Genomic DNA, 15,375 nt, shown 5'->3' with positions numbered 1-15,375 from the left:
ATTCTAAAACTATAACCCACATTACGCACATTTTATCACAAAAACAAAACATGAATAATTATCGCTGTCTTACCTCTACTTATAAATTAAGTCCATGCGGCGCTCTTTCTGCACAAAAATATCGGTAATTTTCCGGTAAAAGTTCTCTTTATCTTCAATTTTAAAAGTCTCTCAGTCTCAATGGAGCTCACTGCCAGGGAGGAAAGCCTTCCCCGATCAGTCCTGTTCCAGCTGTATGTTTAGTCTTTTTAGTGCTTTACTTGTTTAGTAAAACTCGCTAATAAAACATCAATAACTTGTTTTGACTCTACTATTTGGGGATCACGAGCGGTGCCCCTTGAGCGCCCCCTGTCTAGCGGCCAAGGAACTGCCGGCCTCACCTAACCAGTTCTTTGCTGTTTATGATCGGCCAGCAGCACAAAAACATGTTAGCTGCACACAGTTTGATGACCAAAACACAATTTGTAATCCACATATATTAAATTGTGGAAAATCAGTTCATAACTGTTTGAACAATTGAATGTATGATCTAGAGACTGGAAGATGCATTCACAGAATGGAAGTCAGCGCAGTTAACATGGGATTGCGCAATCCCAGGGGAGGCCAAGCTCACTGCGGCCTCACCGGCTTCGCTATGAAGGATTTACATTAAAAATAGCGAAAAGTCTTCGATTTTAAAGAAAATATGATCAAAAATTTGGAAATTAGATAAATAAAATACTTATTACAAATGACTGAGTTATTATATATTTTCTTTCTTTCCATGATGACAAGTGAGGCCTTTCTCTGGTTCATTTTGTCATTGGCATCCTTTTTTACACAGTGAGTGCACATTAGTCCAATGTTACCCTACAGTATCTGGAAGACTGAATAGATCTGATGAGCAACTTAAAATAACTTCTTATGATGATGTAATGTGATAATATGTGTGATTGACCGTGACACCTCTCTCTCTCTCTGGTCTAAGAATTGTTGCTGTGCTGTGGTGGAGTTAACATTTTACAGTGTTAATAAATTAAGATTTTGGAAGTGTTTTAAGTGTCCACTCTCACTAATTTCCATTAACCTGGCCTCAAGGTATTGCACAGTTGGTATTGCACAGTTGGTATACACATTCAGTACACAAAAAAAATGTGGTGGGCCAGTCTAATCCAAAATGCCAGGGCTGATTTTTTTGTCCCAGTCCACCCCTGTGTGTGTGTGTGTGTGTGTGTGTGTGTGTGTGTGTGTGTGTGTGTGTGTGTGTGTGTGTGTGTGTGTGTGTGTATACACACTTAGAAGGAGAGAGAGAAGAGAGATACAACCTTTTCTGAATACTTGGTATAAAACACCAAGAACTTAAGATGTACATACAGAAGTCAAAGCTCAGACACGATTTATGGATTTTAAATTGTAATTTTCTGTTGTAGGTTAAAAATATAGGGTGCAAAGTTTAGCAGCTGTTAACACTGGAGCAAGAAGGTCTTGGGTTCCAACCCCAACCTGTGACAGGTCTGCACAGTGGTGCAGTGGGTAGCACTGTTGCCTTGCAGCAAGAAGGTTCTGGGTTCAAATCCAACCCTGGGCCTTTCTGTATAGAGTTTGCATGTTCTCCCTGTGCATGTGTGGGTTCTTGTCAGCCCTTGCCTTCTTCACTTATTTGGCCTGTCATTGCCTGCAACTCTTGGGCAGTCTGGTTTACCAGTGTTATCCATTACAATTTGCTCTTGGGCACGATTAACAAATATAGACAGACATGGCGACATCTAGCGACAGTGTCGCAGAACTATCATAATGCTGGTTTGATTAATTTATTAATCAATTGTAAATAATGTCGGACCAAGCCTGACCCTCTGCAATGGCTCGGAATAAAGTGGCAGCTCGGCGTAATCAAAGACCAAATATTATTAGTTAAATACACCAATGTGCATTACAAAATTCCGTTAAAATCGTACATAAACACGAAAGGATTTATTTACTGAAAAAACTGAGTAAAAACGAAGAACAGAGCATCAAAATAACTAATACACCAGCAGGATGTGATAATCTCTGATAAAAACGTTGTATGCAACCAGAGTGAGCTCCTGACGTATACATTTTAAAAAAAGTAAAATAACGTAAAATGCACCTCTAAGCCCTACTCCCACAAAAGACCCGGACCAGGTGGCCTGTTCCTCCTCCAGGCTCCATTCTCTGGATGGCAATTGAAGAACAGGGGTCTGTTAAAGACCCTGATTCTCCCTCCGCCCACTCAAATGTTGTGTTGTTGCATGTTGTTCTCAAATGAAGTTAAGACTGGGATGGCCAAAAGGGGGGTTCCCGGCACAGCCATTAACCATGCTGTCAGCCATGGACCACATGGTCAGCTCTTCCCTGGCCATGCTTTCAGGAAAGAGTTGATGTTGATATTTTTAAAGCACGCATGCTGTTTTATGTTTAATATTGCTAATAAATTGCAAATCAGAAATCTTGAATTCATCACACATTTTCTCTTCTGTCTCTAGCCAGGGCTCATTTAAGGGATTATGTTTTAAACATTATGAGATGTATTGTAGCCTATTTGCTAAGAAGTAGTGATGGAAGTTAGGCAGATCTAGTCCCCCTTCATCTTTAGTCTTCTATAATGCCGTTAAGCTATCTTTCCAAAGACATTTAGAGATGGAGGAGTCCAGAGATTTAAACCAGTCAAATGTCGGTTTATTTGGTAAGATTGAGAATAAGTAATTAATTCTAGGTAAAACCATCATTTTAAACGAAGCAACCCTGTGCATAAATTAAATTGGTAGAGATTTCCACCTGGCAAGATCATCTACTATCTTCTTTAAAGAGGGACGTGGTTAGGTTTTGTTAAATCCACCGATTTAGGCGACACAGTAATGCCCACATATATGATACTCCCTGACTGTATTTGTAAATCTAGGGGGTTCTGTAAAGAGCAGTTAATTGGCAGTACTGTACCGTATAAAGGCAAAGGGCCGTTAAGAAATTGCTTTTCTCTGTGAAGGCATTATGTATGTGTTGTTCCAATTTACAACACTAGGTGTCAGTATTACTTATGGCTCCTTTAAATGAGTAAATAGCATGTACTACTGGCAATTTGGGAGCTGCTATCAAAGGAAAAGAAGGACCAAATCCTACACATAATCTCTAATGAAGAACTCCTATCAGAGTTCAGACTGCAGGTCAGCTGGTGGTTCCTAGAGTCTCTAATAACCAGAATGGGAGGCAGATCCTTTAGCTATCAGGCTCCTCTCCTGTGGAACCAAATCCCAGTTTTGGTCCGTGAGGCATACACCCTGTCTACTTTTAAGACTAATCTTAAAACTTTCCTTATTGACAAAGCTTACAGTTACAGTGGCTCATGTTACCCAGGGCCAATTTTTCTCACTCTTCTAAGTTCTACTATTCTCGAGAAGCCTTTCGCTGCAGCGCCTTTTGGATATCCAACTCCGCCCATCCAAGTCGGCCATTCTGATGATGTCATGCGACTATGAGCTTTCTTAGGCGCAAACAAAACTTTACTGCCCATAGCAAATCGGAAAACGAACGATGTCGGTAAGTGAAAAATACATCATTTTATGTTCATAGGCCTAACGATATTACGTTGTTGACCCTGCTGGATGAAATATATTATGATATTTGATGTGACGATCTAGTTTATTGTTTTCATTAGTTTTTTGCATGATAAGGTAGTAGTTTCGTAGGCTACCATAAATTTATTGTTAGCTAGCTCTAGGCCCTGTTTAGTTTTAGTTATAGATGTTTCTTGTGAAATTGAGTTTATGCAATATCCATCCCGTGATGTCAAACGAACATTACAGAACGTTATAATTTTTGTGTGAAGAAAGTATGCAAGATTAGTAAGAGCCCAACAGTTAGAGTGAAAATTATTTCGACTTGAGAAATATAACGTTATTAGCCTGCTAACGTTAATTACACATATCAGTATACTTAGCAGAGTTGCTAGCGGTTTAATTTGTAACACAATGTCCATTTACAAAAGTTTTTGGACTATGTTGGCAAACAGTACAGCTTGTTGTCATAGATAATAATCATTAATATTTTTTAAAACTGTACATGCACAGAAAAAGGCAAATGTTTTGGTCAAGGTTTGTCAGCAGGCCAGCTTGATGAATCTTCAAATGTTAAAGGCATGTTTAAGCCCTGTAAAGAACCACTCTGATGATTAACGCATAATGCATGATTTGATAATGTTTTCTAGCATCCAACACACTTTAAAGACCGTCTAGCCATTCAGCAGTACCTCAAGGATGGTATATTCAAATGCCCCTGCTGCAAATTCTCTACAGAGAATAACTACAAATTATCGAATCATATTGATAATCACCTTAAACATGCTGTGCATCATGCAGGTAGGGTTGCAATAATCAGGAAACAATAATCAGGAAAGACCAGGTAACTACACACTTAAATGACTGCCCCCTCCAACACGCCCCTTTCTTCTTCTGCCTCCCCCCATCATTTGGCCTCCAGCATTGCAGCGACCAGTGCTCCACCATCTCCTGCCGCCTCCCTTGTGCCCTCCAGTGCACCACCACACAAGAGGAGGAAAAAATAATCCGTCATGTGTCCACATTGTGCTATAACAATAAACAGGAGAAATGTGAGACTGCACATTCAGAGGAAACATAAGCCCAAAGGAGTAGACATTACAGCAAGTAAGCATTTGAAATCCCAGGCAATAGATTATAAAAATGGAATATTTGCTGTGGTGAAGTCATTTTTAGGACCCAACACTCCCATCCATGTGGTCAAAAGGACTTGGGGGAAGGAACAGTAGACCAAATGTGAGCTGGATATCTGCAAAATCAATGCAGAATTTGCTGAACGCTCAAATTGTAGACCTTTTGAGTGTCACCATTCAGAGGTGAAACCCCCTCTCTCACTGAAGATGTACTGCAGGAGATTGTGAACGAGAAATGGTTTGGAGAGGACAAGAAGGAGAGATGTCTGAAACGCCAAAGGGAGGCTACAGATGCAGGAACACCTCTGTCCTGTAAACTCTCAATCTGCAATCCCTCAACAAAGAGGTTTATTTCCATTTATGAGCCTACTGTATCCTATTACAGTAGGTTTGGACGACTTATGGTCACCTTGACTCAAAACAGATCTCCTGGCACTGTCCTTGTGCAAGGCCAAGGCAGTCTTGCTTGTACAAATATACTGCAAAGTGGCACCTGTTTCAGTTTGAGTGTGAACTTTTTCAGAGGACACAAAGTGTGGATGAAGAACTTGTTCAAAACCATTTCCCTACAGAAGTGGAAGGTGAAGAGGAAGAGGAAGGAGGCCACTACCCACCAGAGGGAGATGTTTTAGAAAAAAATGTTGCATTACATATACCACCACAAGAGAATGCCCTTTGTACCAGACACTAGTATGGTAATCACAGATAATTTCCCAAGATTGTATACCCCAGCAGAAACATTCTGCACTGAATGTTCCGAGGCAGCTCTACTTGGGGAACCAGAGCTAATAACAACCAAGGGCAGAATCCTCACTGTGACAGGTGTTATTGAAGGTTTGTCAATTTTTTTCCGTCAGGATTGATAAAGTATCTATCTGCCCATCTATCGATTGATCTTAGGGTTCATTGCATTTTCTATACACTGTAATTTTTTGTATTTGGGATAAACTGTCTGGTTACGCATGTGAAACATCCTGTATTTGCCTTCATCAAGAATTTCATTCTTCAGAAAGCAGTGCTACACATGTGGAATGATGTACCGATATCAGGAGTGGTCAGATGGTGTCTACAATTTCGATGACCATACACTCCTGTCCTTGCACCTCTGTCTCTTTCTTCGGAACAGTCTTCAGGTAGGATGTATAATCTCTTTCGGTATCCTCTAATTAACTTGGGAGTGTAGGATACGTGTGTATATACACACAGTGTTTTCCATATATTGATGAGACTGTGGTGGCCCACCATAGTTTTGATATGGGATGTGAGATGTCTGCCATTCCAATGCAGATGACATTTCTGACAGTTCTCTTTATTTGCATTACTTTCAATTACTTCAGTTCTGTTCATTCTGGCCTGTATTGGTGTAGACTGGCTGAGTGTGTCTTGTATGAAGCTAACTGGTTTGACTGTGTTTATCCTGATTTTACAGACCCACCAGGCTGTAAGTAGAACCATTGAGGTTTTAGAGAGAACCTCTGGCCAGACCTACCCCTCAAAAAACAGAATTCTGCACGCCTACCTGGCATTCGAAGCGCTTTGTGATCATGACTACACATATGGATGTGTGTCATGTGGCCATAACCCAGTATCTGTTGTGATGGACCTTCATAAGAAGGGTGTCTTCAGTATGCCTGGTAAGCTCATGTCTGTCTAACTTAGTATCTGCCTGTCTATTCATCATTCCATTGTATCTGATTTGCTGCCCTTGTTTGAAACACCACCTGTTCAGCCTGTACAGATTTAGATGTATTCCATTTAATTTTTTTGTTTGTTTGTTGTAAGTGAGCAACATTGATAACCCACCAGAGGGTTTTGATGGCAATGTAAATGTAGAGGACTTTTGGGATAAAGTTTCCATGGAAATGATTTCCCGTGGGTTAGTGCCAAGTGAGTATCTAGACAATTGATTACATTTTCTAATTGATTCAATTAGTTGCATATGGGGTGTTGGTTATGTAATTAGGCAATGTTTATCTAGCAATAATGTTAGCAACCTAATTATATTTCCATTTATTTAAAGGCAACAAGGCCAATCCTTTCATTGTCAGGCCAAGTTACAAGTTCTGGGCTCCATGGATAGGGCCTCACACGAGGAGGGGAAGAGTGGTCCTAAATACGGAATACAGTAAGATACATTCACCACACAGTGCAAATGAGGAGATGGAATTGACTGTGACAGAGGACCGTCTTAAGATGAGCTCCTGAAGTTAAAGGTATGGATCCCAAATTCTTTTGTGTGTCTGTTAACAAGGATACCACATTGTGGCCAAAAGTGAAGTAGTATTGGTTTACTGCATTAAACAAATTGCTAATGTTCATTGTAGATGGAAGCTGTGCGTTCCTTGTGCAGGCAGTGTGGGATTGACCCTAAAGGGTCACGTCTGGACCTGATAATAAGACTCCAGACGGAGAAGAAAAACTGTGCATCATACAACAAGGTGTTTTCACATGTCAGGGGTGCTTCTGGTAAGGTTGCTAAAATGCAGTGATTTGAAAGTTTGAATATGTTGAAGACATTTGCTTGGAGGAGTTCAGTTATTGTATGTCCTGTTTTCTCTGACAGGTGGCTGGGCAGTAGTCACATGCCCATGTGCTGTGGTGTATGCCGTGAAATTTAACCTTAGAGCTGAAAGCCCAAGGGACTTCATTGACCTTTTATTATCAATGAAGCACTTCCCCAACATCACACTTTATGACTTTGCACGAGGGTTGGCAACACATGCCAATACCAGGCTGCCAGGAACATTCAGACCACACGATGGACGGCTGCTTGAGCCCACCCTGTCAAATATTTCTCTTGCCAGTTCAGGGCAAGTCAAAGCCAATTTGTTGTGGCCAGCTCAGAAAAAGGAGGTTCCTGATTTTAATGACCACCCTATCACCGGGTCATCAGAGCGTTATGCTCCGTATGACCGATTTCATGAAGCCAATACTAAAGATGCCAGAAATGTATTGCGAAGGGTCGATCTCGCCCCAGAATTATGTGGCTGGCTGAACAGTCAATGTGCTGAACAGCTGTTCTCGGGGATGAGAAAGAATAATTATTTTTTAAATATGATGACTCCTTCCTCTCACGTGTTTTTGATGAGGAATATATTACACCACTACAACACAGCAAAGAATTCGGCAACCATAGAAAATATGAAAAAGATGCTTGGTGTGGGGGTTGACATCGGATTTAATTCTTATGGACAGACAGTGCTGGGTATTTAGTACATTGATATATTTACATTTTCATGATGCTGAACATTATTGTTTGATGTATGTGGCTTTGATTTGTTGAATTTGGTAGGTCTTGTGTGTTGGTTCACCGTTTTTTATTTTTCCCTGCCAGCCGGAATTAATGAGGCCCAAGACCCCACCACAACCGCAGATGAGGGCCAAGATCCTGCCATGGCCACAGATCAAGTACCAAACACTGGAACGACAGAGGCTTCAGTACTTGGTATTTCAACAAAAAACATTTATACAGACACTTTGCAGACGTGTGTGGTTGCATATGTTCTTAGATATATTCCACTATGGACTATCTACTAAATGACAGTCTGCCTTACAAACTTTGTTTATTTTATTTGTTTGTTTGTTGTATATATATATATATATATATATATATATATATATATATATATATATATATATCTCCTGCTATTTGCTTCGTCTGTGTCTTTTGTGCCATTTCTTCATAGCAACCGAAAGCTCTAAGGCAATTATGGATCTCGTCAGCTGGTCTCTCAACGCTATTGATCAAATTCTGGAGCCAGCGGCGAAAAGACTCTAAGGCTGACAGAAAAGTTGGTGTCAGCTTGTTCTCATAACAAATTATTTTTCAACTGGAAAGCAAAGGACCGGGGAGCGTGCCTGTCCCGACGGAACTTTTTTTGCGGGATACATCTTGGACCCGTGGCAGAAATGGTCCACGGTGTGCCTCTCAATTCTTTCTGTTGAGGATGTCGAAGATGTCTACTTATTCGGATTTATGATACTTGGATTCCTCATTTTTGGCCTTGGAGGATATTTAATGTATCAACAGTCTTCTGATGAGACTGCCAGCGGCAGTCGACGCGATCACGAGGTCGTTGAATGAACAGAACGGACGGCTTGATAAGCTGACCGCGGTTGTGGTACACAGAGGTGAGATGGGATAAAATCTGGAAGTGTGAACGTTACTAGCCCATCGATTGGATTATTGGAATATTGGATCGTTTTCTTCAAATCAGACTCCCCGCTATCAAATTCTCCCTGGTTGTTATGGCGACATCGCACAAATTCCCTGCTACCCCACATTCCTGCGGACATCTGTGGAGGAGTCAAGCCGGAGCGGCAGAGTGATAAGACTTTCCATCTTATCACTCTGGGGTGACTGTGGCTTGATGGGTTGAGTAGTCGTCTGGCAACCAGAAGGTTGTGGGTTCGATTCCAGCTTACCCTTGCTACATGTCGCTGCCCCTTGGGCAAGGCACTTAACCCCAAGTTGCCTACCGAGCTGTGTCTCGGTGTATAAATGTGTGTGCGTTAGTGAGAGCGACTGGGTGAATGTGGCTATAGTGTACAGCGCTTTGGGTGGTCAGCATGACTGGAAAAGCGCTATATAAGTTCAGTCCATTTACCATTTATCAAGGACACTTGCCTGCCGGAGGACGGCCTTCATGGACATACAGATTTCCACACAACATGCACCCAGACACACATATGCTCACAAATACAGATGACTTTACCCGACCAGAACTCAAATGTTTACCTTCTGCATATATGTGTCTCGTCATTGATTGTGCTTTTTGTGCAAATGAGTTTTTTTTGTCGGATGCTTCACATTTTGTGTGGAAACACAAAGTGTGCAGCACCTGTCTTTTTTTCTTTCCCTCCACTCGCCCAGTGTAAATCTTTTTTCAACAGATCTCAAGGCAGCGCCTAGGGACCCCGTGTAAAGCGGGGTCTGGGGCAGTTTGGGGAACGCACCTCACGGCTGCGCTATTTAGCAGCGGCCGACTGGGTGTGTTCCTGGCAACGCAAGGCCTCAGTCAATCATTCCCCCAAAATGTTTGTTAAGTGTATGTGATGGACGGTTGTACTGGAATTGAAATTTCGATTGTAATGCAAATTGCAGTTGACTAATAAAATTGATTGATTGATTGATTGATTATATATATATATATATTGTCATGGTTTAGGTTTTGTCTGTCTTTAGTGTGCAGTTCACTCAGCCCTCCCTCGCTCTGCTCCATACACTAATTAGCCTTAACTCCCCGTCACCTGTCAGGCAGCAATTAACCCTGATCTGCCATCACCTGTTTCCACCGCTTTATAAGACTCACCTCTTTCTGTTCCCGTCGCCGGTCCATAGTGCTCACTCCCGCTCAGTTCCTGTCAGAGGTTTTCTTTCCAACTGTGTTTTGTTTCAGTCACTGCCCAGCTCCAGCTCAGCTCTCAAGTCCGCGCCTCTGAAGTTCTGGTCTCAAGTTCACGCCACTGAGGTTCTGGTCTATAGCCCACGCCGCTGATGTTCTGGTCTCAGTTCCATGCCGCTGATGTTCTGGTCTCAGTTCCACGCCGCTGATGTGCTGGTTTCAAGTCCACGCCGCTGATGTTCTGGTCTCAAGCTCAACGCCTCCGATGTTTAGGTCTCAAGCTCAACGCCTCCGATGTTCAGGTCTCAAGCTCAACGCCTCCGATGTTCTGGTCTCAAGCTCACGCCTCCGATGCCCTGTTCTCAAGTCCACGTCTCTGAAGTTCTGGTCACAAGTCTTCGGCTCCTGAGTTCCTCCCGGCCAGTCACGTTACACGCCTCCTGCCGGCCAGCTTCTGTGCTCTACACCCTCGTCAGCTGTAAGACTCTGGTTCCACGTCATTCACCAGCTACACCCTTCAATAAACTCACCCATAAGAACTGACTCTGTGTGTGCGTGCTGTGTCCGGGTTCATCCCAGAAAAATATCCTGACATATATATATATATATATATATATATATATATATATATATATATATATATATATATATATATATATATATATATATATATAGCGTTAATTTCGCGTTAACTCATTAGACTATTAACGGCGATATTTTCTTTAACGCGCATTAACGCATGTTGCTCACATGCTTTTATTTTTTGAAGGTCTGTTGCTGCGGTGTAGGGGTTTGAATCAGAACAGTAGGTGGCGATAATGCGCCAATAACCTCGCTGTCAGCCAAACCTCGAATTCAAAGAGGAAGAAAGGTGCTGGCCGGAAAAAAAACAAAGCCGACATGCGGAACGCGGTGTTTCCCGCAGGAATTTGCTTAGGCGAGGCGGTGAGTTGGCGGCCGGAACAAGTTTTGTGCGGATCGGAGCGGGGGGTCTGCATCGACGCCGTCGGTGAAGTCGCTTCTCGTTTCAAAGCATCCATGTGTTTTTGCCTGTTTTTCCCTGCCATTCACTATATGCACGCGAGAAAGCAACAACAAAAAAACGCGCGTTAACGTCAAATAAATGCAAGCAACGCAAGCATATCGAGTTAGCAAGCATTTCAGTTTAAAGTTCTTCCAGCATCGAATATGACAGAAACAAGTTAGTTGTAACCACTGCCAAGTTAAACTTTGGTATTGAACATAAAATGGTAATGCTGCTCCCTGCTGTTACCTCAGAAATTGCCTGTTTTTGGTAGATTTTTTCCTCATAAAGAGAATTCCCTGTCAGTGGCAATAAGCTTTAATTTATTATTATTGCTATTTTTTGTTTTACATGTTTAAGTTGAGCTTTACACTAAATATGTGTTACTGATAAGTGCTACATGCATGTTACAACACTTTTGTTCATATGGCAGCAGAACATTAAAATAAAAGTGCTCTTTACACTACTTTTGTAGTGTGTGTGTATATATATATGTGTGTGTGTATATATATATATATATATATATATATATATATATATATATATATATATATATTATATATATATATTATATATATATTATATGTGTGTGTATATATGTGTGTGTGTATATATATATATATATATATATATATATATATATATATATATATATATATATATATATATATATATATATATAATTTCTCTTGTTCAAGGTTGACTATGTGCTCAATGCCAAAAGATCAGAAACCGAGATTATTGGGACAATTGGCACTACCAACTTAACATGGCAAGACTTCCAGTCACTTGGTTTGCAACACAACTTGGAAGCAACAGTAAGTAGGATATAGCAGTTATACGTGTGTGGATTTTCTACCTCACATTTGAAATTAACCTCTGCATTTCTCTTTCCATCTCTTTCCATAGATTGCCAACAGCTGCATGGAGCTCATTTGTGACATGGCCAGGTGGAAGGTGTGCATAGTTATTTATTAACCTTTAAGTTGATCATGAAGTTTATCAAACATGTGATTCCTTACATGACAGCTTTTTCTGTCCCTCACTTATGTGTTGGCAGAAGAAGGATGTGTATGCAGCGGATGCCTATGTCGTTGCCACTTGGCATGCACCAAGTTTCCAGGACCCTTTTCTTAATTTACCGGTAAGCTTATTTACTTTTTTCTACTCCTTTTTTCCCCCTGCAATGTCTTCCATTTTCATAAGTTGGGAAAGGGGACACTTATTGGCTTTATGATCACCCACAGGCTGATGCAGCATCAAAAGATCTCCTGATTTTTCCTGTGTGGAAACCAGGACACTGGTTCCTCTGTGTAAGTCTTTACTTGCTCCAGGATAGTTTCAAATTGTTGATTGTTGTTTTATTATTAAAACCAATTACAGTAATGACCTTGCAGGTACTACATATATGCATTGACATTTAACTTGTTCAATTCAATTTTATTTACTTAGCACCACATCACAAAAACAGTTATCTCCCAGCTTTCCAAACAGAGCAGCTCAGACTCTGAGTTATTTACAGAAGAACAACAGTTCCCACCAAGAGCAGCACTAGGAGACACAGGGAGGGAAAAAGTTCCTTTTTCTCAGGCAGAAACCTGGAGCAAAACCATGGCTCAGAGTGTGTGTGTGTGTGTGTGGGGGGGGGGGGGGCATCTGCCTCGGCCGGTTGGGGGTGAGAGAGAGAGAGGGCAAGAGAGAGAGGGAGCAGAGAGGGGCAGCCTACACAGTAACACATAGACTGGATAAAAAATGGCAATGATATTGATAGTAATGATAATGATGGCAATAATGATAGCAATAAGACTATAAAGAGTGGCTGTAATTGTAACAGAGTAGGAATACGGGGACAGCAGGAAACTCCCAACCACAGATCCAGCTTCCACAGCTCTAGGAACACCTGCTTATAATTATATTGAAAATAGCCACCTTTATAACATCTCCCCAAAAAATGTGCTATACATTGATTGATTGTTGGTTGTTATTGACACTTTACTTGACAGCTCCTGATGCCCAAAGCTTTCCAAATATATCAGCTGGACTCAGCTGATCCTTTGCGCTTTGGTGACGAGCAATATTTAGGCGTATTCAGGTTTAATGTCTCTTTAATTGAAACAAAACAAAATCCTTCATGTTCAGAAGGTGTGTGCTGTTTTGTTGTTGTCCATGTTCTGAAACTCATAGACAGCAGTTATGAAATAAGTATCAGAAAATTGACATGGGGCCATTAGTTATTACATAGACTGTTCATTCATACACCAATAGGCAAATTTGCCACTAAACTACTTCATTGACTGGGTTACTACATCAAGCTTTAACTGTTGTCTATGGCTTTAGGAATATATGTGTTTGTGTGCATGTGAGGTGGGGCAGTGAAGCATTATTAAGCTATCAAAACCAAAAGCCAATCAGAAGAGATCATCTCTACTTTAAATTGCACATTTTAGTTGCACCTAGCTTCACTGCTCGTTCTGCAAAAGGTGGAGGGTTTTGGTGGTAAGGGTTTTGCGCTACAACTCTTTGCCTGCTCAACTAATGTTCTGTTTACTATCTGTAGCTCAATTGCCACACGTTTGGCTACCGGCCATTGGAAAGTCATCAGAAACACGGTACAGTAGTATTTAGGATTTGCATTATTAAGCTGTGGTGGTAATAATTGTATTACTGTGAGGGGAGTATATGCGTATGTTACAATATTTTGTCACATTTTGCAGGACCCTTCAGGCCTGGCCAATTTAAATGACTGTATTCATGGTTATGGTCAGTTTTGAGTGCAGAGGCACTTTTTACATTGTTGTTTTCCCAAAGACATACAGAGTAGTCCAGTCTGAGTCCTCTTGTGAAAATGTGTGACCCTGACACTAATGCGCACACACACAAACTTTGAAGGTCCTAAATTATTATTTTGTCTGTGAGTTAAATATTCTAAGCAAGTTGAGTATTCCCGTTTGAGTATTCCTACCCTCATGAACTGATATTTGCACACCCATCCATCCATTTTCTGATCCGCTTTATCCCTCATGGGGTCGCTGGTGCCTATCTCCAGCGTTCATTGGGCAAGAGGCGGGGTACACCCTGGACAGGTCGCCAGTCGGTCGCAGGGCAACACAGAGACAAACAACCATTCACGCACACCTAAGGAGAATTTAGAGAGACCAACAGTCATGTTTTTGGACTGTGGGAGGAAGCCAAAGTACCCAGAGAGAACCCACGCATGCACAGGGAGAACATGCAAACTCCATGCAGAAAGACCCAGGGTTGGACTTGAACCCAGGACCTTCTTGCTGCAAGGCAACAGTGCTACCCACTGCGCCACTGTGCAGCCAGATATTTGCACACAGCCTTCGTCATACTGACAAAGCATCCTTTAGTTTAAACCTGTATTGTGCACTTTGTTTCTTTTAGGATGACATGCCATGGTTACGAAGGTGGTGGCGCCATTCGATGCTTGCAAATATAACTCTTGCTGCAAAGTATGCAATTACTACTTATTTTCTTCAATGTAATGGTTCCATGAGGAGCAAACCTGTTCCTAATACTCTGCTGGTTTTATTTGACAGTGCTAATGACACTGCTTTGGCATGCAATGTTTTGCTAGCTGAAGAACCGGCAAGGTATGATGGAATTAAAAAACAACAACTGTAAATCCAATCTAAAAAACAAATATTCTAGAATTGTACTATACTCCTCACAAGGTCTCTTCTTTCTTTCTTAGCAAAATTCAACGTATGGGGGACATACATCCCGAGGAATTCCTTAAACAGGTATTCAGGTGTAGGGTGTTAAGAAGGTTGTAGTGGTTGATACTGCACTTTCAGCACCTTACATTAAGTCTGGTGTGTATGCACGCACGTGATGTAGTGTATCATGATACAATGTGTGGATGTTGAAACAATTGTTTTCCTCAGGCCATCCAAACACACAGCATTATTTGGACCTCAGTGGGTTTAAAAGTATGTTATTAGGATGGGAATATGTGTATCGGTGAAAAGTATTGTACTGAATGTAAATGTGATATCAAATGTACTTCTGTCTTTCTCTCAGAGCACCATGACAAGAATCGATGAAGCAGAATGCTGGATACGGGACAACATGTCTCTTTTCCGTGGACATGTTGAACTGCCCAGCATACTGTCCATGACAGGAGAGGATCGACAGCAGTTCTTTCAGAACATCACCAATGATGACGACATCCATGATTCAAGAGAATGCCTCCATTTTGTTTTCGAATATCAAGAAGATTGCACAGTTTTTTTTTTATTGTTGTTCAGCTGTGTCGGCAATCTTTAACACCCCTACCCTTTCCCCTTAGCCAGAGGACG

At 41.3% G+C, this 15,375-nt stretch overlaps 1 protein-coding gene and 1 pseudogene across 3 annotated transcripts; both read left to right on the top strand.

Annotated features, from left to right (window-relative positions):
* Positions 1-3,528: 3,528 nt before the first annotated feature.
* Positions 3,529-5,564, top strand: LOC118565091 (annotated as a pseudogene).
* A 1,204-nt stretch (positions 5,565-6,768) lies between these two features.
* On the top strand, positions 6,769-15,375 carry LOC118565068. 3 transcript variants are annotated; one of them, XM_036144695.1, is made up of 11 exons: positions 6,769-6,897; positions 7,009-7,122; positions 8,019-8,129; positions 11,752-11,871; positions 11,963-12,010; positions 12,114-12,197; positions 12,301-12,366; positions 14,459-14,526; positions 14,614-14,667; positions 14,749-14,817; positions 15,098-15,375. In XM_036144695.1, the coding sequence occupies exons 2-11, from the start codon at positions 7,009-7,011 to the stop codon at positions 15,105-15,107; spliced, it is 744 nt and encodes a 247-aa protein (XP_036000588.1). In that variant the 5' UTR covers positions 6,769-6,897; the 3' UTR covers positions 15,108-15,375. The 3 variants fall into 3 exon arrangements, 2 of the variants coding, with proteins under 2 accessions (XP_036000588.1, XP_036000587.1); XM_036144694.1 differs by lacking the exon at positions 6,769-6,897 and having other exon boundaries at positions 7,071-7,150; positions 14,769-14,817; XR_004932159.1 differs by lacking the exons at positions 6,769-6,897; positions 7,009-7,122; positions 8,019-8,129; ... (2 more) ...; positions 12,114-12,197; positions 12,301-12,366 and adding an exon at positions 12,749-13,662 and having other exon boundaries at positions 14,769-14,817.

The sequence above is a fragment of the Fundulus heteroclitus genome, chromosome 12 (assembly GCF_011125445.2).
Source record: "Fundulus heteroclitus isolate FHET01 chromosome 12, MU-UCD_Fhet_4.1, whole genome shotgun sequence".
Taxonomy (NCBI): domain Eukaryota; kingdom Metazoa; phylum Chordata; class Actinopteri; order Cyprinodontiformes; family Fundulidae; genus Fundulus; species Fundulus heteroclitus.
Note: the sequence above shows the minus strand (reverse complement) of the source record. Positions and strands in the feature narration are given on the sequence as shown.